At 42.1% G+C, this 25,070-nt stretch overlaps 2 protein-coding genes across 5 annotated transcripts in view; one reads left to right on the top strand and one right to left on the bottom strand.

Moving 5' to 3' along the window:
* The window catches only part of IQCK (IQ motif containing K), a 160,433-nt gene that overhangs the window by 39,145 nt on the left and 96,218 nt on the right, over positions 1-25,070 (top strand). For 2 of the 3 annotated variants that reach the window (XM_054212933.1, XM_054212932.1), the window contains exon 9: positions 19,270-19,371. In XM_054212933.1, the coding sequence (XP_054068908.1) occupies positions 19,270-19,371 (102 nt within the window). Of the gene's footprint in view, positions 1-1,996; positions 3,269-19,269; positions 19,372-25,070 lie in introns of those variants that run through there. The other variant, XM_054212934.1, reaches the window with a different exon arrangement.
* On the bottom strand, positions 3,412-20,457 carry GPRC5B (G protein-coupled receptor class C group 5 member B). Of its 2 annotated transcripts, none has more exons than XM_054212928.1 (4): positions 20,296-20,457; positions 13,278-14,287; positions 8,490-8,602; positions 3,412-7,040 (listed from the first exon to the last, which is right to left on the bottom strand). In XM_054212928.1, exons 1-4 carry the CDS (start codon positions 20,385-20,387, stop codon positions 6,996-6,998), a joined length of 1,260 nt encoding a protein of 419 aa, XP_054068903.1. In that variant the 5' UTR covers positions 20,388-20,457; the 3' UTR covers positions 3,412-6,995. The 2 variants fall into 2 exon arrangements, with proteins under 2 accessions (XP_054068903.1, XP_054068904.1); XM_054212929.1 differs by having other exon boundaries at positions 13,278-14,291; positions 20,296-20,431.

Here is a 25,070-nt window from a genome sequence, read left to right as displayed (position 1 = left end):
GAATTATAGGAATCCCAAGACTGAAGTGGTTAAAATTCATCATACGAATGTTTGTAAGGTAGTTGTTCATACTGATATTTACACTGTTCATTGCTTTTAGATATATGTTGTCTGAAAGAAATGGGCTGAACTGTCAGCTAGTATAAGTTGTCCTAAACTTCACGTGAGCTATGCTAATATATGAACTAAACATTTTCCTTAGGCGTTCCACAATATTTTAGTAAGTTAGTTCAGTTTGAGGTGTCACAGCCTGAAAAGTAAATTTTTCCAATGGAAATTTCTAGTAAAAGACTTAGCCAGGCAGCTTCTTTCCCCATCTTTCCAGTTTATGTGAATCCTGAGGACATCTTACTTTCCTATCTGCATAGGAAGCAAGTATGTGTCGAAAACTATTTAAATAACTGCCTGAAATCCAGATTCATGCTGACAACCTGTGCTTCCTGGTTAGTGTGATGTGATTTGAAATTGTTCTGCTTAAGTAACACAGGTTATGATAAGACATGGATGCTCCTGACTAAAAGCACTGCTAGCAGCTACCTAAAACACCTGCTCATTTTAATGTGAAGCAGTGCGTGTGAGCCCTGGGGTTTTTGAAATTGTTGCAATTTTTATGAAGTATTTGCAAAGGCCAGCCTCATCACATCAAGGAATACTAGATAAAATTCAATGCAATAGTACTTTGTATATGGGACATTCATAGTCACGTGGGACATTTAATCCACTCTGATTTTTGCTCGTTAGCCGCTGTACAAACAAAACCCCTAAAATCCAAAAGGGTCTCCTGCCAGCAAGGCACTGGGTACAGATTGCCTTGGCCATTGTAGAACATAGGGCATGTCCTGCCACTGCAGCCATATTTTGGGTTTCTAAGGTATTGTCTGTGTTCCTCACCATGATACATCCCTTTTCCTGTATGTTTTCTATGAGCCGAGATCTTCCAGCTTGGTAACACCTTAAATTAGCACATGGGCCTGTTGCAGCCCATGGGTATTCTGGGTATGTACCGAAAGAATTTTGTTTGGTGGTTTTCAGTTGCGTGCCTTGGAAGGCTCAGTTTCAGCTCTCATGAAACTGTATGTACAGAAGGGGATCTTTTGGGCTTATTTGGCCTTTTTTGCCTCCAGCACAACTTTTATATATAAATCTCCCAACAGCCTTGCTTGATGTGAAAAGTGTACAGTACAGATGAATCTTCTGAAGTGTAGAGAGTAGAAAAAGAGATTTTTATTTTTATAAATTAAAAGACAGTTTGTAAAATATGAAAATATTGAGAACAGAATATGACAGCTGAAATCACAGAAGTAGACTGAGGAACCAGACTGTTGTATCAGCAGAAGAAAAACATTAGGTTAATCTGCATTACAGCACTCTGAAAGAATACAGAGCTTTGAAAACAGCTTTCACTAGGGGGTGGGACATTTTACTTTTATGTAGAGCTTTTGTTCATTTAGAATTGTTTACTCCAGCAAGCAACCCTGTGCTCTTTGTTTGACTGATTTTTTCCATTTGGCAGACCCTTTGCTATCACATGGATAACATTCTTCTTTCCACTGAGACATAGCAAAACTATTCTTTATTGACCTTGCTTGTTGTCTTAAATGACAAAAATATATTTGTGTACTAGGTGAACTGTATGACTTCATCACTGACTTTTAATTGAAAATTCTTCAAAGCACAAACCTCAAAGAACTGCTTTCATTTTTTTTTTTAACAACCCAGTAACTTCTCACTAGCGAACAACTCTGCCCTCAGCTAGACATGCACAACTCCCACAGATGGCACTGGGAACTGCGTACAGCTATCTGAGTGCTCAAGCTGTGTCAAAACAAAAAAATGCCATGCATAGAAGAAATATGTCTTTTGGGTTGGGTGGGGGATTTCTATTTATTTCTTGAACGGCAGAATATTTGCTGTGGAAGTATGGATGTTTGCTTTTTTGTTTCTGTGGATTTTTTGAAAAGATAAGTATTTAATGTTTTATTTTGTATGGTTGCAGTGGGAAGCAAATTGGAAGACTCAGAAGAACATATTCAAAGTCATTCAACATCTCAATTTTAGTTTTCTCACCAATATCAAAAAACACAGAACTCATGGACTAAACTTTGTGGTGCCGATTTAGAAACACTCTTAGCATTACAGTTTTAGAGTTACATGTGAGGTGTTGTAAATCAAAGGGAGATTATGTAAGGACCCAGCATGCCAAGACAAAATTCAGTCCTACTGTAAGTGAGCACAATTCTGTTAAAACAGATGGAATTGTGCACATTTAGCCAAAAATTTTGAGTCTGTGTTTATCTTGTGTTTTTGAATGCTCACTTGCAAGCTTTTCTGATAAGGACAAAACTCTGGATGAAATAAATGGGGTTACACCCACATGTAGGCAAATGTTAGAACTAAGGTAAAAATCTTCGTTTAGTATAAACTGGAGTAGCTTCACTGACTTTTGCAGAACTGTGACAATTTACACAAATCCAAGCTCTGTTCATAATGGGCTAATTTTCAGAAATGCTGTGCCTCTGCAATTCCAACTGAAGGCGATGAGAGATAGGGTTGCTCTGCATTTCTGCAGGGGAAAAAAGTCAAAGGCCCTTTTGTTACCACTTAGCACATGTGCTGAGAAAATGTAAAATTAAGATCACAGTGATAGCATTTTCAGTGATCTTCTGTATGTGTACTTACTTACGTGAGGTGCAAGCAGAATAAAAATCAGATTGGGCCCCCTGCTAGGGAGCCCTCATTATACTTTTTAGTTCAGTCTTGTCGAGCATAGTCCTATTTAGGCCTTTATAATTTCACAATTAGAGAATATATTTGCAGTTCTACTACTAATTCCATACAAGTCAAACCAAGGTCTAGTCATTTTGAATGAAAGCACGATAAAACGCAGATACTCTCTAGCTGTCGCTGTGGTTCAACATGGATTTCTTCCATCACTCACACAGACTTTGTCTTCGCTCTTATACCAGTACCCACCCCTCTTTTATTTTCTCCTTGGTGATACTGGCTGTTGCACCAGATCAGGAAAACCAAAACATTTGAAGAGAAAGCTCTCAACCTGCATTCTTCAACCCCAGCTGTGTGATGTCATTCCCCTCCTTTTCACAAGCACTAGCACTTGAGCCAGTACAGGGAACTGCTGAGCCAGCTGGAAAAAGAAAAAAAAGTATCACTTGTGTTAAGAGTTTGGCTGCTCAGCTCCTAGACTGGCTCACCCTGTGTTTGATAGGTGCCAGAGCTAAGAGTAAATGCGGGAATGTGGCCCTGAACTCTAGGAGCCGGTTTCCTTTAATTCAACTCCTATTGCAGAGTTGCACCCACGGTATCACCACAGGACAATGCTGTCTGTAGCACCATTAGCTTACTGTAATGGAAAAATTTTAAGTGGATTTTAACATCAAGTTAACGCAAACATTGTAAGTAAATAGTAAAGCCTTTATTCTTGTTAAGAACAGCATTTTGAAAATAAAACATTTGCCCATGCTTTACAACCTTTGTAGTTTTGTATACTTATGTACAGTCATCATGGTACACATTGATTGTCTTGAAAATCCTTTAAAGATGTACTTAATAAGATACCAGTACGCAACAATCAGCGGAAAAAAGGGTACATTATAAAACACACATTAATACATTTAATAAATATATATTATCTATCAAAAATGAGCTTTAGCTCTCATCAATTAATAAAAAGCACCTGCTTTGTATTCCTGTAAGTTGGTAGAATAGTCCAATTGTTTTATTATAAAAGCTACAATGCTCCCTTTTGCATGGCCTTTGGTTAGACCCAAGGCATCAAGTTCAAACAAAGCCAACCAAGATGCCTGTGTTTAGATTTAAACTAAAACCAGAAACATCTACTTCTATAGTACTTCATGTACCTTGTTTATCAAAACAACTGTATGTATTGAGAGTGTTCTTCTGAAGAAGCTACATATTTTCTGGCAAGTGTCAAAACACCCTCAACACATCTGAAAGCAGGACAGGATCTGTAAAGTATGGCTTTCAACTTTTTTCCAGCCATTGATCAAAAGTCAGTTTTTATAAATCTCGTTTTGGTAATAGTTTTTTCAGATGCTTTACGATCTCATTTTTCTGCATGGGAACGCCATGCGCACATAACCAGCAAGGGACAACACAGTAGCTTTTATAGTATAAAAGCTAATTATAATTAACTGAACTGTGAAAGGCTTGTGCTTACTTATTACGTTGTTCACAGATGCTCTACATTCTAGATAATTGTCATAAAAGGCAAAAGTAAACAATTTGTTTACTGTAACAAAAAAGAAGTTAACATAAAGGCGCCTTTCTTCAATTACAGTTTTATCTGGGGCGTTTTACATCACAGACTAGTGACTTACAAAAAAGAGTTGCTTATTAGTAATTGTATAAAGTTGGAAAATAAAGACCCTCCTAATCTATTGCCACACCTTCACCACCACAAATTAAACCCAATCCTGCTAATTTTTAGGTTTGTGAATAGCCCACATGACTAACCCAATGAGACCAGTCATGTGAGTAGCAGTTTGGAGGATCTGGCCGTATCTTTGCATAAGGACTCAAATTCCAAACAACTTCATCAAGAGCAGGATTGGGAACTCTATTTATCAATTCAGTCACATCTAGAAAAAGAAAAAAAACGTTTCTTAAGAGAACCATATCTTGTACAGATTTTGTCCAAGGTCTGTAAAATGTGTATTATAATTCATAAATCTCGGTTGTAGCATGATAAACTTTTCAAAAGAAAGCTGTCCTACCATTTATGCCATGGTCATCTTATATGTTTTTACAGTAGAGTTTCATGAAGTATTTTTTAAATTGGTTTTTAAAAGCAAAATTCTGCAGGCAAGTGATGATAATAGGTTTTTTTTATTGTTCCAAATGAGGCATCTTCTGGGTAACTATCATTACCTTAAATACTATCTAATTTGATCAAAGCTTTGCTTAAAACAAGCAAAATGTATTTCTAAGTCACTGGACAGCATGCAATATCCACCCCTACCCTACTTGGTTGCTAAGGCCATCTAGTTACTTACAAAATAAAATAAGCAATCCCTAAAACAAGCACATGCTTCCTTTGCCTCGAGGAGGAAAGGGCAGGGGGGAGCTAACATGCTCCTTCACTCATGCATGACAGAAAAACATTGCTTCTGTAAGGGAAGGGCTTTGAAATAAAATCCTATAAGATGATCATGGCAAGAATGGCAATATCTATTTTTTCCATATATATATATATATATGCATATATATCTGTGTGCAACACTTAAGGACCGGTCTTGCAGCCTCTGTACCTGTATGTAGACCTACTGGTGTTGATGGGGCTACTCGTGGGAGTACAGGTCTGCAGGACTACGTTCCTAATTCAGTAGAAATGGAGGTACATGAAGAATCAGGAAGACTCTTGAAAAATAAAAAGCTTGTCTTTCTTTTGCAGTATACAGCAAGTAACTTCCTTCTGTGAAGCTACTAAGCTATTCAGTTATTTGTACATTATATTTTTTTTAGTTTGAAAATATATATTTTTATTACAGCATATGCAAAGTTTAATTGTTATAAGTTTCCTATGCCCTCAAGTAAAAACAATTAGCTTTTAGTATCGAGGAAAGCTAAGATTAACATTGGCCAAACAGTGAGGATACAATGATGTTTTCAATGTCCGATATGTATTAAATGTTAAATAAAGGAATGATTGCTTAAACATAATGAAAAACCATGGCACAAACAATGGGCAATGGGAACCTTTTAAATAACCTGGAGAAAACAAAGATAAAAAGCTTTGAGAAAGTCTGCCTTATATCAACTCAAAAAAGTGGAGGGGAGGAGGAGTAGGGAAGAAACCACCTTTAAAAAACAAAAACAACAACAAACCACCTCCAGCACGGAGATTCTACTAGCTAGGCACTAAAATGCACAACCACATTTAAATGCACAAACAACTGCAGTCAAGGGGACTACTCGTATGAACAGGGACTGGAAAGGGAGGTCTTGACCCTGTCTGCTGCCGCGTTTCTCCTGAAGGGTGGTCAGCACTTCCCACCTCCCACCGCTTTCCTGCTTGGCCAGGTCAGCCCACCAGCCGGGCTGGCGCGGGCAGTACAGCGCGTTGCCATTCATCCACTATCACAACAAACTCCTGGCAAACTCGAGGCACGCTCTCTCCCCAGATAAGTCTTCGCAAAATTACATCCCTCCAGAGTTTCACTGAATGGCTTTGCCTGTAGGAGACAGGAGAGCACGCGGCTCTTTGCTCGCGCCTGGGGGAGGCTGGAATAACGGGGAATCGATGCCAGGCGGCCGAGGAGAGCTGCCTCTCTGCTGGACCTGAGCTTTGGCTCTGCCTCGAGAAGCTCCATAACTCACATGAAACATACATAGACCCTTCATCCCTCCACAACTGCATTTCCTACACCAGCTTTTGAAGAGAAGAGTATCAGCCTACAGTGTAATGGAAATTTAGTTGCCACGGCGCGATGATGCCGGACTACACATGATGCTACGTGACTCTACAGTACAGCTCAGTAATGAAGCAAACAGTACTTTTCATGATGTTTGAAATGAAGGGAAAAAGAGCAAAACGGAAAGAAATCCTGCATGTTTTCACACTGTAGTGGCAACCTCTTGTGGCAACGTGAATTAAGTTTAGGTGAGAGGAGGGTATTTTGCAAGCAACTGGCAACCAACAAAAACAGGCTTGCCTCGCACACTAGTTACAGACAAGAGAATATCTTACATTTCAGAATACAATATTCCCCCTCTTCCAATTTAAGGTGTGCCTACTTCTGTTTTAAATTAGATTCAACTTCAGTTTTACAATTTTGTTTTTGCAGTTATCAGTTCCACGGTGTTCACATTTAGACAAAATCCTCTGTAGGATTTCGAAAGCTCCTGGATGTTTTGTTGCTTTGTTCTGGTACTGTTACGGATTCCTCCCTCAAAGACACACTGCCAGGGAACAACATCTGCAACAAGGATTCTTATTCTCTACAGCCTACAGCCTTTCACCAGAGGTGTCGTCCAGTGTAACTTGGCGGAGCAGTTGGTATCTGGAAATAAGGATAATAAACTCATGACTGAGAGATCTAGTCTGTTCAAAAATTAGCATTATCATGCTACATGTACATAACAGCCTTCCAGACAGTAGTTCCAGAGCAAAACGGTACAAAGAAACTCATCTTCCACCCATTTACCTCTCTGTAATAAACCATGACTATACATACACATTAATCTCTCATTTTACTATCTGATGTTCTCCATTAAGCTTTGTATCTGCCTCAAAACAAAGCAAAACAAACAAAACAAACCAAAACCCAAACCAAATTCTCTAGCTCCTCATCCTTAAATTGCCTTTTCCTGAGCTGCATATTCTTGTATCAGAAAACATAGGCACAGATGGATCCAAGCATCAGGAAGATGCTATTCGTTACTGACAGCACAGCACAAGCCTTTTCATTTCATTCACGTTGATACATTTCCCACTGTCTTACCCACACAGGAGAATCCTTGTATCTAGTCCCTCTTGTTCACTAAAAATGAACCAAAACCTTACTTATTCAAAAAAAAAAAAAAAAAAAACAGAAAAAAAAAAAGACACCTGCAATCAGTTCACGTTGCTTGGTTTTAAATGTAGAGGTTGAGTTATGGAACCAGCTCATGATTCAAAATAAAGAAAACCCAACTCACATGAGTATAAACTGGCTCATGGGTAGCTTTTTAAGAAGCATGTAGGTATGCATGAAAAATATGGGGATGAAAATTCTTCTTTTTCAGCAATATGCCTGCTATATTAAATGTCTTCAAGTGCAAATTACACATCATGTGAAAAACATTTAGAAAGTCTGTTTGGCATCAGATCACTAAGCCACTCATACAACAGCCAGGCTGCAGAAAAACAGGTCTTTCAAAGAATGGCACGCCAAACTAGTGCCTAAGAAAGAAAAATCAGTGCTATTAACATTAAAATATTCTGTAGTCCTCTTTTATGCATCCCTTTCCCAGAGATGTACGCATCTGTAACTTACAAAGAATTACGTACATTTTAAAAGAAATTGGAAGATATGCGAGAAACCACCACTGTCTGGTCTGCAACAGTGATTCTTATTTAAAGTAATGTACTGGCCTGTAAACATTTGTGCGACTCACATCATCTTGAAAAATAATCAGGTTAGAAATTGTGTCACTTAATAGTTATGCTAAATACCTTAACATAAATTTAATTTGAAAGGGCCACTGAATATGTAGTGTCACCAAAGAACTTGGTTCACTCAAGCTACACTGCAAAATGTGAACGGCCAGGCGAAGAAATGCAAAATACTTTGTAATTACATCTTTTCTAGAGGGAAGGGAAGCATTACATGCATACTTGCTGCTCAAATTCTCATTTATAGCTTTTCCCCCTGCTGCGAATAAGCTAAAAGCAGGTTTTTCAATTAGTAGTGGTTGTCTGTATCAGTGCATATCAAAGCTTTCTTAAATCATCACATTTTGATACTTACAGTCCCACCATTTAGCACAACTGCCATCTCAGTTGGCTGATACACATTGCTTCTAAAAGGAGCACTAGGTCGGCTTCCCAAACTGCCATTTCGGAATCCTGCCGTTCTTAGCGCTGTGTTTGGAAAAGAGAGATCGTTCTTAGGAACACAGTTAATGCTGTGCGTGTCCTCTGAAATCATAAAAGTATCTTGCTTCCAGTTTAGTTATTGGGAACTTTGCCATTGATTTTAACTTTCATGCTGCCATACCAGTTTTCATATTGCTTTTGAACAGCAGTTTTTCTTATATAGTTGGGGATGGATCTCAGAAGAATCAGTTTTACATAAAATTAGCTGTTTGCTGTAGAATGGGAAAACAATTATTGGAACCAAATTTTGGAAGTTTGCTTAGTCCCATTTCAGTAAGAGCTAAATGTCTTCAATCACCAAGGCTTTCATGTGTCTTGCACAACATATTTTGCAAAGTGCTTACTGTATCGGTCTGGATACTGTGGGGTTAAGTAAACTGATATTACATTTTGCTTTCTATCAAATTCAGAGGACAGGGATCCAAAACATTGCTCGAGCCAGTAAGCAAGCTCACAACCCCCCTGAGCATTACTTCAGCATGACTAGCGTATAAGGATTTTCCAGATGTTTCAGATTATAATTACTCTGAGAAACTAGAAATATGAAATACATATTGCTTTCAAATAGCTTAAACATGGCAAAGGACTGAAGCAAAAGAGAAGATACTGATTGTCCCTCTGAATGTTTATACCAGAAGTACATTAGCCTCACCATTAATTTTAGCACAAGTTTGGATTCAAGATGTGTATTCTGAATGAGACATATCCACAGTTAGGGATATGCTGCTTTCTCTCTAAACCAGCGTGGGCATTGGCACATGCAAACTCTCTTTTTACTTCAGGGGTAAATAGCGGCTCCACTGCATTCAGATGTAGCGAGGGAACAGAGCTCGTTTATCCGTGCGACTTGCGTGGTTACAACGGGCAATACTCTCATGTGAGCTGGTAAATAGAAACCCGCCTAGTTCAGGCACCTGGGGCAAGAATTTCTCTTAGATTTAATTCAAGTTACAATTCTACGCTCGCTGGCTGAAATAGTGAACGAGCTGAAGTTTACAAGAATTACAGCACAGACTTTAATGAGGCCAGGATTTAATAGAGATGCATTGTGTGGAACAAGATTTAAATGGATCCTACTGCCATGTGCTGTCCTCTCTCCAGTGCTACTCCTCTCTTTGGGAGTGGGGCACACAGATGAAGAACAATATTGATTTAGCCCAGAAATTGAGAAATGCAGTCCTGCAAATGCTCAGTTGTTGACTTCAGGTACACACAGACCCTCACTTGCTCTACATTTTAAAATCGGGTATTTTTGCAAACACTGGCAGAACAAAAGATGCAAATGCCTAAACTAGAATTACGTGATTTTTATTTTACGTTTAACCATCTCAGGGTCAGTAGTATTCTTTCTTTGCAGTTTGGCTTCTTGTTGTGTGTTAAACGCAAATGATTGCACTGGAATTTGCTAGTGCACATAAAGAAAAAATCTCTTTATAATGCATATTATCCTTAAAATATTTACACGTTTACACAAAATACTTACACAAAATTTCCATGGTCATTTCAAAGTTATCTTAAAGAGACAGTGAATTCAATTGCATATTGCTAAATGTTCCTTCCCTATTATTGCAATAAGTCTAAAATTCTTTTAACATGAGAATCAGAGACAAAGCTTATGGACAAAATACTCATTTGGGATTTTTTTTTTCCCCTCATACCAGTTTTACCATTTTTCCTTGTGTTTTTCCCATTACTGTTAAATACGTCTACTTGCGTAGAGGATGTATAGGTAAAAGAAAAAAAAAAAATATTGCCAAGAAGATCTGAGCAAATGTCACATCAAACTCTCTTTTTAACACATATTTTACATTTTGTTAACTTTGGGTTTAGGCATTGGCTCCAAGGGTGACTTGTAGTACTAAAAGTTATTAAATGAAATTCAGCGAGTACCAGAGTATTCAGTGGTACCGGCAGTACCAGACCTGCTTAGGCTTGAGCTTCTCTATGTTCCACATCCAGATTTTTCACATATAAGGCAAATTCTCTTTGCCTTACAGAAGTTGCCCTACTCGTGTGCACTGCATTTCCAGAGAGCACCGAGAACTCACTCAAGTTGCCTTTTTCCAGGGTTTCTAAGTATTTCACTAACATTTTTACAAGACACGGGTATGAAATAACTCTGTTATCTGTTAAGTAGATATTTCAACTTATCTATCATGTGAATATTAAAATCCCAGATTAGTATGTTGTTTAAATGATGTTTAAGTAACTGACTTGAAAATATTTTTGCTTTATTAATGTGTAATGGTATTCCTGGAATAGAACAGCCCTTGTTGTTACGTATAACTTGGAGCTACATTTTGCTAGGAAAGAGAGAAACCAGGAGAACATGTTTGTTTGAACCCGTACTTGAAAGGTTGTACAGATTCTGAAAATGCTTCTTAAAATCTTCTAAAAAAAGAAAAAAGAGCAAAATTACTAAATTACTTTATACAAGTAGTACTAATGGAAATAACAAGAATTAATGGAAATATGTTTATCCAAGCATGTTTTCTATTTAACGGTAACTACTTACTTTAGTAACTTACTGAAACAAGTATTACAGTCGAGGACCTAAGAGGTGTTTTCTGGTTATCATGTCTTCCAAAATTTTACAAGTAGTAGATCTTATATTCTTAAACATTATTCTTAAGTATAATTGAAGAAAGTACCCTTCCTTTAATTTCTAAACTCTTCATGATGAATTCTTGAACTGAGGTTAATTAAATGAATAAAAGAAGAGAACATACTCTACATACCTGCAGAGAGCCAATTGCTAATAGATTCCAGGTGCTCAGCCACAGCCAAGCACCAGCACAGTGATCTGATGTACATTAACACTTCAGCAGCCATACGTGGGCTCATTATTATTCCCTGTATTCACTTTAAGTCTCTACCGTACCTGTAAGTTTTGTCTCCAAACTCTGGTGTGATAAGTCTGTACCTAAAGAACCACTGCAAAGGAAAAATGAATCTGTTTTGATTTATTAAAAATGCATGTATCTTTCTCCCACATGCCATAGGAATAGGAATGACGTGCATTTATTATGATGAATATTAATAAGGGCATCAGATAAGGAAATCTATTTTGTATTGTACTGCGTAAGATTCAGATAGATTAAAACAGAACACAAATTGCATTATAATAGATACTGTAATGATTTTATAGCTATCATATGTCTATCCATTTCACTAAAAACTTAATCACTGTTTGATTAGATCAAAAAGGAACTTCCAGTTCTTTTTATAAAACATATGCATGAATGGAAATAACACAGAGTGAAAGATCCAATTTTGTTCTTAGATCTGCCTCAGTCAGAAATAGCTCCACTGAAGCCACCGCAGTTACCTTACTTCAAAATTAATTTAACGGGGGATGGAGGACAGTAAAAAAAAAAAAGTGCTTTTACAGTCCATTGTGAAGTTGCCTCTGCTGCTCTGAACATTAGTAATAAACAACCATTCTTTTATCTATGCGACTTTTTTGTTTGTTTTACCACCGTACTTGGTAGACACTCAGAGGATCTTCAGTCCTTTCTGTTCAAAGCTTTCATAGTAGGAGACCTTTACATTTTCTGCTAAAACACTTAGAGGGAAAATGCCTTCCTGACCCAACGCTGTGCCAAACAAGAGTGCTGGCTTCCTCCAAGTGCCGTCTACATCCAAAGGAGCTCAAAGATACAGAGAGATGAATAGGAAGGTGAAGTGCCTGGACAACATGCCCCCAGCTGCCTTTTGGGGGCTGCCAAAGCAACGTGGCAACTATTGGCTGGGATAGCAAAGTCCTCTTCTCAACTACAGTGAATAAAAAGCAGTTTGAGCAGTACTGAAATCCTTTATCCAACTGTGGGACAGCACCAGACCACCACCTGCACTACAGAACACCGTCGGGCTCCTGCTTCCCATCGCCGGCCAGATAAGCATCCCTGTGTATTTTCTGATGTGGGTTAAATGTTAGCAATGATTTGGGTCTCTGAAGCTGACAGTTGTTGCCGGCCCTGTCAGTAATTGCTCAAAAACATTTTCATTGCAGATTTTAATGATATATCATCATACGTTCTTCTATGTCACCAAACAGCTATGACAAGGAAAGCAACCCTTACCTTGAAACCTCTGTCTCTGCATACTCTGTTCAGATGTTAAAGCTGTCAGAACAAAGGCTGTCTTTGAATGTGTCTATGTGCCACTTTGCATTTTTTCCCCCACACTGTCACAAAGTGGCACTAAATTCCATTATAATGGAAACATAATTAATAATAATTATTTTGTTGCTGAAGAGGCTGAACATTTTGTAAAATAGAGCACTTATTTGATTTTTTTTTTTATTGTGTTTTTGGAAAATATTTATATTAAATGTTGTCAACTGATAATGACAACAAAAATCATTTAAACTATTTTAAAATAGAGGGTATTTTTTCCACAGTGAATTTTTTTTTGCTTTTTCAATGAAAGAACAACATGCAGAAGAATAATTTTAACCAAAGACGTATTTTCTGTATTGCATTTTTTCATTCCCCCCCCCCCACTGATACCTTAAAGAAAACTGTAAAAGGGAACAATGTGTAGTGTGAAGAATATGGCATTTGTGATGACCCTTGTTTTGAACACCTGAAAAATGTCTCAAACAGATTATTTTCTTGGCTACTACAGAAAAATGTACTCCTCTATAGTAAATTCTTACCTGCATTATGCTCGTCCATTGAAAAGGCTTTATTTTCCATGTAGCTCCGAGGAAGCTGTATATCTTCCTCAAAAGCAGTTTCACGCATCCTTGGCTGTGAAGTATCAAAATAATTGGGAGTGTTTTCCTGCTGCGATGGAAGGATGGTACAGTGGACCTCTGGGATGGCATGAAAAATAACAAACACCCAACCACTGGACACCAGTGCAATAGCCAGAGTGGGATCACTCCATTTGTCTCTTCTCTTTAGCTCAGCGTTACCAAAGAGGTACATAGTCATCCAGGCTACCCAAATCAGAATGGAAAAAAAAAGTGTTATAATGAGGCATACTCCATTTTTCTTCCATTTCTTAAACTTCCCACAGAGAGTGAAAAGAGAAAATCCCATGGTAAATACCATCAGGAACATAACGTAAATCAAAGCCATAGCAAAATCCATGGGTTCGTAGCTGCAGGCCAACTTGTTATCTCTGACAATTGTCAGTACTAACCACTCGGTTGCAATAATGACCTGAACGAGCATCAGGCAGATTGCCACACCAGCTAGATGCCAGCCAGATGGACTCTTCCCATGTCGAACTAGTCTACGAAGTCTCCAGGCTTGAGCTAGCAAGCACGAGAAGCACAAAGCAAAGATAACTCCCCATAGGAACCTTCGGGCAGAGCACACCGTTTCGTCTTCTTGTATGATGAAAGCAAACGTCAGCCCAAACAGTCCGAGAGTCCCAAAAAGAAAGAGGAAGTGCATTCCCAGGGGGCTTTTCTTCTCCTTGTCCTTGATGAAGGGCAGCCTCACCAGCAAAATCAGCATCAGCAACAGCGTGGTGAGCACCCCTGCCCCTGCAACTGCCTCCACAACTATTCCCCAAATGGCATCCAGGTCGCACAGGTAAACGTACTGGGGGAGAAGATCCAGTCCGCACCCTCTAGACGTACTTGAGTTTTCGGAAGAGCCATAGCTGATCACGAAGAGGAGGAAGAAACCAATGGCTGGGTAGGTTTTCATTTTTCTGTCTGAGACAACAAAATATTTGTTTGTTTAGCTACAGTTCGCTTTGGAGGATTTCGCAGCAATTGGAAGTACAGCTTGTTTCAATGGCCCATGTTTACTGTTGGGTTTTTTTGCAGTGGATTTGCAGCTGGCACAGCCCACCCCCGGTCCCCTTTGCTGCCCTCCCAGAAAGCTGCTTTAGCCTGTTGTACTCAGAATGCAAACTGACTCATTCCTGCCTTTGCACGGATTGGAAACAACATTTCCAAACACTGACCCTGCAAATATCCTAAAACACAACCAGAAAAAATTGTGTATCCTGTTACAAAGGAATACATTATCTACAGTACTTTATTGTTCAAATTCAGGTGCCCAACGAATGTGTAAATTGCACTGGGGCTGATGCAAGTGTATCAGAGTTAGACTGTTTCACTGCCTTGCTCCTCTTACTGGAATAAAGGCAGAGTCGTCTTTTCCACCACCACCCCCCTTTCTTTTTTAAAGGTTAGAGCAATCCCAGGAAGATAAACATTGTGCTTTTTTTTGCCTTTTTTTTTTTTTAAGGAAAATTTTGCTTTCATCTCTGTCAATAGGCAGTTACAATATTCACTCCTTTGATCCTCTTCCAAAGCCCAGGTATTACATTGCACTTCCAAATGGGAGCAGTTGGCTAGAGAAATCCCATATTCTGTGACAATGGTGCACACACGCAGTGTCATCAATCAACTAATCAAAAATGAATGACTCATTGTGCTCCTTAGCAAGTCGAAAGCCATTCAAAGGAAACAAACAACCAAAACCAGAGCATCACTTTCCCCTATCCAGACAGTGAACAATGGCAGACTCTAGGAACACAACACATCCCACGCCACCGTCAAGACCAAAACCCTGGACAAATCCCAACTTAAGTTTTAGGAAGAACACAGGTTAGGTGCTTTACAGAGATGTATGTTACGGCATTTGCTTTTATTAAGCAAAGCAGGGCTGAGGAGGTTGTTAAAAAAGTAACCTTTAAATGAACAGTCTGCCCCAGCGATAGCTGCCCTGTAAGGGCAGACTGAAGTAAACACTGCACGTACCAGCTATGAAACCCGATGCTGTTAACCTTCACTTGCATGAAAACGTTCAGAGTAAGACTTCCATTTGTATGGCATGACCATACGGAAGAAAAGCACCATATAAGCAGGCAATAATGTTAGTCATATACCTCACGTAACGTGTTTAAGATAGAAAGTGAGAAGCAGAGAAAGCATCAGTAGCTCTTGTAAGTTAGACAAACAGCCCTAAATGATTACCCATCTAAAGATATTTCATAAACCAGAAATGCATTTAATGAAAACATCAAAGAGTTTAGCGAGGGTTGGAACAATGCAATGTTGTTGTCGTGAACATGATCAGTCATAACCAATACAAAAACTATTTACATAGACTGTCCAAAACAGTAGAGTCTCTTACAGCTGAGAACGATGGTTTTCTTCTTGTGCATTACGGTCGTGTAATGATCAAAGTTAAATCTTGAGGACCTCAATCTTCAAACTAATGTTCATTCCCCTTTCACTGAGTAATGACCAATGCCCATTTTCAGCCTCTGCCAGGAGACAGATGATGGGAATTCTGCTATTTCCTATTAGAGGCATCAAGACAGCAAGTGTGCTAGTCTAAATGGGTAATGATTTTATGGTCTTCATTCATACAAGAGACACAAAAGCTTATTACAAAACTTCATCGCAGAAGTGGCAGCTGTGACAAATAATGTGATTTGGGACTGGACAAACAGGAAAAGGGTAATTGATGATCTTTGCCTGCCCATGGAAATTAGAGTATCCTTGCACTGTTGAAAGGGCTACAATGTTCTAACAATGCAATGACCTGCAGCTAATGACTAATGGGTTTTTTCCTACCTAGCTGTAATTTACGGTGAATTGGTAGAATATTTACTTGTTTATATCGGATTTGTATAACAGGTTTCTCAATGACTCTGTCACAACGTTCACGTTAAGAACACTGACTTTACAGTCAGAAAACTAATCATCAGTGAAATATATTCATTTTTGTATTGAATATGGTTACGCTCAATAAAGCTCCTTGCCCTATGAGTACATAATTAACTAGAAGGAAACATTCTGAAGGTAATTTTGCAACTCCTTCTATGCACAGGCGGTTCCTACTTCAACTAGTGCATTTACTCTTTAGAATACCCAGAACATCCTAAAAAGTGTGAAACGGTTGGTGCCTGCTGATACAAAGGGAGGAAATCCACTAGGATCTACCAAGGCAAGGCAGCAAACCACTGGTACCAATTTCAAGAAGCAGGAGGTCACATGGAAAATTATTCCAAATTCATTTTACGTCTCCCAAACTGGAAACAATAAACAGCCCTTAAGTGAGGATCATGTTGATTTTCCACTCCCCTATCCCTTACAAATTACGATATGCATGTACTAAATTGGTTTCAATACTAGCTTTGTTTATTAGCTACTCTCCAAAGACCTGGGGGGTAATGAATTAAGTGCAAGTATCTCCAGTTCTAAGATTTTTTTTCCAGTTTTCTGGTTACTTTATTCATGTCATGTAACCCTCATGTGATTGAGCTATTCTAGGACAGTCTGTTTCCATGGAGATGGTGCTGCATGGGTAAGCAGTCATATTGTCAGCCCATCATTTGTTTCCTCTTCCTATTTGGAAGTGTTTAGGAGGGGGGAGGGGAGGGTTAATAAATTTTGAGTATTTCCCCCTCCACGAATAAGTAGTTTCTTTTGGAAAGGGGGAATTAATCTGTGACAAAATATATTGAGAATTCAGGCAAAATGTATATTCGGAAATGCAGAGATGTTCAACTCCAGAGGAGTTTTCCCAAGTTACTTCCATTTGTGAAATTACTTTTGGGAGAGCTGATGGAGATAAACAGTGGTTCTCTTAGAAAGCTGCTAGACAGCTATAGTATTGACCCAGAAGTCTCTAGGACTGCTGACAGGTATTCTTGGCGTGAAATCATATTCCGACCAAATGCCGGTAAGCCTCACTAAACAGTGGATCCCGTCCACACCTAAGCTTGCAAGCACGGCTTGAAATCTCCAAACGAGGAATCTTTTCGCCACTGCTGCTATCAATATAGCTGTGTTTACAGCCTGTTTGCTATGTATTTCTGCCTCACTAGGTAATAACTGGCAACGTTAATAATCAACCCCTGTGACGCTCCCAGCCAAAATCCTCTTTCTAGCACTGGTACTCAGCACTGAGCTCAGCTGTACAGACAAGGGAAAATACTGCATTAGAACATAACAAGTTTGGCAAGGGAACACCACAACTTTAGCTGAAACCATGTATTCAATAAATTTAAGGGAAAACTAGACAGTCTTTTTGCCAGAAAAGTTGTTTTGGAAAGGAGAAGTATATCAATATGGGTTTTTTCATCAAAATAGCGTCTTCCTCAAGCCTGTGCTGTGGGTAGAATGGCAGAGTCCTGTGTCTCTCGAGATTTTGTAGTAAAATTTTCTGTCTGCACGTTATCTCCAGTAATTACCTAAATCAGTTACTGCAGAGGAATAGTATTTTTACCTCTCTATGTCTAGCTTAGCTCTCAGCAAAGTTATGCAACCTCACAGTAGTAACAATAACACCCTTTGACTGGCACTTCACTTCTATTACCAGAGAGCTACAGCAATAGTAATATAGAAACGGCACAGAAACACTCCAGCACAGATATAGTATCCCCCGCACAGCTGAATGGAACCCTTCATACAGAAGGAAATCAACTTGAGATATTTTTTTTTTCCCCAGATCCCCCCTCCAAAATTATATTTCATTAAAACTGTTAAGCCAACATAACCTGAACCCAGAGCAATCACGAGCACTTAAAAAAAAAAAAAAAAAAAAAAGAAGCCTTACATATTTCAGGCAAAAGCAGCAAAAAAAATAACAGGACAGCTTGCAAATCCAGTCTTCAATTTTTGGTCCAAAATCTGCTGTCAATGACAAAAGTACTAACTCCGCTGTTTTCAGAGTGAAGTCCCCTACATTATCTGGTGTAGAATCACCACAGAATGGCAGACACAAAGCTGCCCCAGCGGGTACGAAGTACAATTACAAGCAACTAAGCAGAAACAGAAAATCTCACAGCTGTCATCAAAAAGTTGTCACAGTTAAAAATCAATGAGGCTTTCAATAACTAAAGTCTTCTGACCAAAGACTGCAAATATCTGGTCAAAAAGATACTGCTGTATGCTGCTAGAGAATAAATACATATAAAGAATAAATAAATGTGACCATGCAAAGATCTAGGGCTAGGCTATTCATGGTTAGGTGTATTATCTGTTCCCCCTTTTAGACTCCTAATGTTAATCAACTGATACAGGAAGATGCATCCAATCACGGCAAAGAAAAACAATCCAGTAAATAAAAGCAATAGTAGCACAAATAGTAACCTGCTCTGCCACACATAGGCAGAAGACTGGTTCACTGTACAATTTCCGAGAGAAAGCCGCCCCCACCGCGAAGTGTTGTGGAGAGATGCTAGTGAGTGAGGAATTAATCACAGCACGGGATCTCTGCCAGCTCCTTTCGATCAGATCTGAAGAATAAGCTTCAGGACTGATAACAGAGCAGCAACAGCCAAGCCGAGATCTGACTACTGAGGAGACGTATTTCCAGAATAATGATTAATAGTGCAATTGTGCTTTGTATGCAAAAATACAGCAGTGATTTAGACATCCTCTGCATTAGAATAACACACACCATGCTGTACAATACACAGCCTCCCAGTTACAGAAAGCAAGACCCCACTCCAAAAGGGACACATAGAAAAAGTACTGTTTTCATTTAGAAATCCTTTGCAATGCTGAATATAATATGAAATGATCGTTCTAATGTTCTAGGTGCTCACAATTCCCTTCGGCCGGGTTCTGTATATCGCCTGTGCCAAGGTACTTCCGACTATAACGCCTGATGTTCATTATACTACTGAGAGCAAACAATGATTTTCTTTTCTTTGCTAATTCTCAGACCGGTTCGATTCATGTCACAGCCCGATGACAGATGGGTTTCCCTTCACCTGCTTTCTCCTGATGCAGCGAGAGAACACCTCGGCACCCACGCTCGCTGCCAGTAAGTACCAAGCGTATCGCTGACAAATAGGTACCCGGTGCCGTGGCGGTGATAACCATCCCCGGTGTTTGGGTTCAGCGGGCAGGAAATCCTGTTAGCCTCGGGATAAACATTAGGTCAGGTGTAAACAAAGGGTTCACCTAAGTGCTAAATCCCATCGCTGCTTGGCTTTGGGGAGAGGTAATATAGAGACGGGGCTTTTTATTAACTACGGAGAAAACCGCTGACGCTGCGCGGCCCTTCCGCGGGGCAGCTCCGCGCCCGCAGCCCCGGCTGGGCTCCCGCCGGCCCCGGCGAGGGGCCAACAACCGGCTCTGCCCCCTCGCCCAGATCCCGTTACCGCTGCCCTTGAGCTCCCGCACCCGGGTGAGCCGGGGAACAGCGCAGCGGGGCCCGGCTTTGCTGCAACTACCCCGCGGAGGAGCGCGGGTTGCGGAGCCCGGCAGCCCTCCTCCTTGCAGCTGCCTCCTCTCCGCTTAATCCGCCTGCAGCCGCCTCCTCCTCCTCCTCCTCCCGTACGATGTCTATCCCGCTCCAGCCTCCTCTCTTTTGTCCCTTCGCTCATTTCTCTCTCCGGTTTCTTTTTCCAGTCTCTCCCTCCCCCGCCTGTCCCCGCTCCTTCCCCATCCTGTCTCCGAACTCCTCTACCCTCTCGGCCAGCCTTCTCCCCTGCTCCAGCCCCCCCCGTCCTGCCCTATATCCCGTCTAATCCCCCTCCCGGACTCCTGCAGCCAGCCTGTTGTCTGCTGCCGGCCACCGGGCTAATTCTGCGGGCAGAGCCGGACGACCGCCTCCATTGTGTGCCCCCGTGCCCCCTCGCCCCCCGGGAACCCCGCGGCTCCGGGGCAGTCCCGCGGAGGGGCCCCGGTCCCCCCCCACCCCACCCCACCCCACCCCAGCCCGGCCGTTCACTCGCTCACTCACCCGGGGCAGCTCTGTCCGCCAGCTCGCCGCAAGTCACATCCCGGCACCGGCGGGGAGCGAGCGCAGCGCCGAGCCCCACCGCGGCGGCTCATGGAGCGCCGGTCCCCGGTGCGGTGCGGTGCGGTGCGCTGCCCGCCGCGCTCTGCGCCCGCCGCGCTCCGGCCGCGCCGCCAGCCCCCTCCCACCGCCCCGCCCCGCCTCGGCTCGGCGGAGCCGGGCTCGGCACCGCACGGTTAACCCCGGGGGCAGCGCACCCCCCGCGGCACCGGGGCGTCCCGGCACCGCACCCCCGGGGAGAGGGGCATCCGCCCGGCTTGGGGGTGCGCGCCCAGCGCCGCCTGTGCAGCCCGGCACGTATGCGCCTGTGGGAGCGTCGAGCTGCAGAGTGGGACACACGGATGGTCGCAGCTCTACGTGCTCCGACAAGGCGCGGGGGGAAGGCAGGAGACAGGGAGAGGCGTGAGCCCGCACACACGGACGCGGGGGTTCCAGCACGAATGAGTGCGAGAGAAACGCGGGCAGCGGGGGCGAGGAAAACACCTCCCTGGCACGTTAGCCACGTCTGCGCACCTATGGCCAGTTTGGGGATTTCAGAGGTGGGGCGTTCTGCAGTGCTGTGGCGGTGGGGATTTTGCAATGGGCTGGGTACTGCTCACCAAATCTGCCCCGAAGGCACGCGTCCAACCTGCGGCTACCTTAGACAGCAGCTAAACGTTTGGAAGGGAAAAATGTTAAGTGCCTCTTTATTGTGTGAGTGACATGTTACGGTCTGCTTGTGCAGCAACAGTCGGGAGCTGGCCCTGTGAGCGCATGAGGCCCTGCAAGGGCAATGATGCTGGGAACCGTTCGGTATCTGTGTCCCACCTCCCAACATGCAGCTAGCTATTCTCCCACTTTCCAGCTTCCCCACAGTTCAGTTCTGAGACAGTTGTAACCTTTATGCACAGGACAGGGCTTCCAACAAACTTCAGGAGGAGTTATTTGCAGCAGCTTCAGCCTATGATGTTCATCAACAGCAAAAACTTGCCTTTTCAGCTGGTTAGAGTATGTTTGTGTGACGCCTCTGTGACCGGCAGCCATGCTGTATCGTGCATCCGTGGTTTTATGCTTTCATTTAAACCGTTAACAAGAAACTGGGGAGTTACGGTTGACATGGCATTATTGCCGGGGAGCGACTGACTCCTGCCCTTCCCGAAGGCGGGCCATGCGCCACCCTTCTTGCCAGGTTTCCGTATCCAGAGCATTCCAAAGGGAAACGTCTGCTCTGAAACATGCATTCCTCGGCACAGAAGAACTGTAACCTTTAAACCGATTCTTCCTAACCTGCGTGGGTTTATTTAGATGTCACTTATTATGCCTTGGGAGGTTACCTGAACTTCTCAGCGTGGCTGACATGGAGTAAATCGGATGGTGCAGTTGGGCTGTAATTGCCTGTGATTAGGCAGGGCGCTGGGGGGAGAACAGCTGAAGCAAAGGAATAATTCCACATTTCTGCTCTTTTCTCTCTCAATTTCTCTGCCTTGCTGATTCTGGATTTTAGGCATTGGCTTTATTTGAGTCACACGTAAGCAATAATACCCTGCCCTTGCATCAGTCGATATCTACGTGCTATTCAAAGTAAAACAGGATAATTTTACAGAAACTGAGGTGGTGAGAGGTGAAGCAGCTGTAAACTGCCCAAGGTCACTCTGCAGCCTGGCAGCAGAGTGAAAAATACTGATTCACCAGATCAGTCTGTACCCCCCCGCCGGCTTGGGAGCCTGCGCCAAGCACCCAAATACTACAGTAACAAGCAAAGACCTTTTTGTGTATAAATAAACACATAGAGTTCTCTGTACCGTGCTGGATACAGAGAGGTGGACCAGGGGAAAGGATGAATCACAAGAATTCATGTGCTGAAGGTCTTGGCCCGCTCACAAGGGAGCAATGTACTGAGCCCTTCAGCAAATGCAAATCTTGGTCATTGTTCCCTTCTCTCTGTGCGTCTCTAACACAACCCGTGGTACCAGTAAAGGAAATGGCCTTCCCCATTTGCCTTTTACTGATAGAGCAGGGAAGATAATGCCCCTCTCAACCATTACTAGTGGATCATTAGCGAATAAGGCTGATTTCTGTCCTCCTGAAGCGGTTTTTAGTGTTAGCTACCATGAAGATATATAAGACAGAACACAGAATCATCAAGGAAATTACAGGAGGACTTTGTAGAGTAACTGGACTAAATTACAGCTTCCGTTGTATTGCTTTTCTTAGTAGTTAACTTTGAAAATATGTTATGAAAATATGCTTTTATTATGGGGAAAAGCATTTCCATCAGCCAACCAACCAGTAACTCACAGCGACTTCAGCATTTCCTCGCCTCAAGAGAGCTGGTAGGAGGATGGAGTAGGCGCTATGACCCAGGCGGACCGGGTGATTTTACGTGGTGCTCCCAAGTCCTACACCACCTCCTGCGATCCAGCAACCGCCTGCACCTGAGCGCTGCTCGGGGGAGACTGGGGAAGGAGCGAGGTGTGCAAGGCCAAAAAGGTGAAATTTAGAGAACTCTGCTTATGCCGTGCAATACTTCCCACAGCTGATGACTTAAAAAGATGTAAGCTCAGTGCTTTTGTTCATCTCTGAAATAGTGAAGAATACATATGTTATCTATTTGTCTTTATTTTAGACTGAGTATATAGTATGGTCAAATTTAAAAACCCACCACTTCTCAGCAATTTTATTCCTCCTATTTCCTACAACACACATTTGGTCATTTAAAAGACTTTTAGCTTTTATTTTCAATATTTGCCTTCCTGCTTATGACAACAGGTAAACAAAGAGTCTTTGTGAGGCTGCATGTCCCCAGTTTTTTCTCTTCTGCAGCGGCGCTCCTAGCAGGATTTGACAGCAGAGAGCGAGCGTGTTAGAGCAGCGCTGAGCGGCTAGCACTCACCCATCAACGAGCGCCAAATCCATATTGCCACAGACTGTCATCCTCATTTCAGAATTTCTTCTGTATCTCAAGCCGAGACAAAGGCGATTTCCATCCTCTGTTCTCTTCTTTCCCTTCAGGATGCCAGGAAGGTGTCATGCTTGCTGCAGGAGCAGGCAGAAAAGCTGTCAGACAGTATTTCACCAACAGCTTTCCCATTGTACGGCAGGTCCTGCAGAACCTTTTCACTTGGTAGACTGATTTTGCGGTTCCTGCCAGCATGGAACTGTGCTTGTGCCAGCGCAACTTAAATAGAATATTTCATTAAGAGATCAGCGGTAGGCACATGGAAATGACGGCGATCATTAAGTCTGCATTACTATTGTTTGCATTAGGGAGCACGTAGAGGCCCCGGGCAGAGACGGGACTGCACCGTGCGAGATGAAGCCAGCCCTCCTGCGTGCAGTGTGCTCTGTAAACCAGTTTGCTTTCCAGGCTCTCTGACAGAATACCCCGAGACCCTTAGTCAGAGTGTGACCGGGCTGTGGTATCTCTTCCTTACGTATTCAGGTGTCCTGATGACGAACGCGACAGAAGAGAATAAAGAGCTGCTGGATGGATTTGCCCCAACCAATGGTGTGCGGTTGATTTACACTGTTTCTGACCCACAAGCAGAGGTGCTTTTCATTACACAAATCCCTGCGGCGTGATTAGTTTGCCTAATACTTGCCCTGCTTTTTCTCAGGGCAGGATACAAATCCTGGTGCTCCCATTGGTTGGCAGCATCAAGGAGGCAGCGAGATTTGTGTGACCACTGCAAGATGATTTCTCTGGAGCTGCAGAGGGTGTCACACGTTGCTCCTTGCACTGCCAAAGGCAGAGTCCACTCTCCACAATTCTCTGTTAAATGGGTCTGAGTGGCCAAATGTGGTTAGCGAGGAGAAAGGGAGAAGGGGAAATGGAAGAAGGAAAGAGTCTGGAAATCAATATAAAGCAAAAGATGGATGGCAAAAAGGAGATGGATACATGGAGGAGAGAGAACGAAAGAATTATTGAAACATTTAGGAGAAATGTAATCCAGAAGAACTACCAATATCCATGGCACAAAAGAAAGGTGCTCTCAGGATGGATAGCATGGGTAAAAGGCCATAGTGTCGGATGTCATATCCATGTGCAGATCCAAATTATACCTGTTTTTCAACTTGGATTAGACAAACCAGGGTAAGAACACACCTTTTGTAGCATTGCACCTACTAATCACTCTTTGACTGTTTGGTAATAAGTACAACCTGTCCTGCGGTTCACCCCATCGCTTGTCTTGACACACGCCGTGTGGAAACGCAGCGAGTCCTCTCCACTCGTCAGTCACTGTGCTCAACACCAGGACTTGGTGTTGGGAGTAGCAGCGCGGGGAAGATTCACAATGCAGTCATCTCAACACATTTCTGTATCACACCAGTAACGCAGAAATGCTTACTTTAAACAGTAGAGACACATGGACAAGTTTTCAGATCTAGTGCATCTGGTAGAATTCAATTTAAATGCAATTTGGATCAAGATGGTCTATGACACCAGCCATATGTGATTAAAATTCTTATGACTGGGAATTTTCACACCTTCAAATCCTCATTTCACAAGGAAAACTGCCAGAGACAGATATTTAAATCAGCATATCTTTGGTTTATTGAATTACTGTTATACTCTCTCTGAGGCTCTAGCTAGCTAGATACCTCTCAAACTGGCCAAACCACTTCAATTTAAAAAGTTTATACTTGACCTTTGCTCAGGCAAAGTCTCAGCTGGGGCAAATGATTTGTGGCTTTCTGTTCCTGGCATGAGAATGTTTCCTTACAACTGGCTGGAGACC

Source organism: Rissa tridactyla, chromosome 8 (assembly GCF_028500815.1).
Source record: "Rissa tridactyla isolate bRisTri1 chromosome 8, bRisTri1.patW.cur.20221130, whole genome shotgun sequence".
NCBI lineage: Eukaryota > Metazoa > Chordata > Aves > Charadriiformes > Laridae > Rissa > Rissa tridactyla.
Note: the sequence above shows the minus strand (reverse complement) of the source record. Positions and strands in the feature narration are given on the sequence as shown.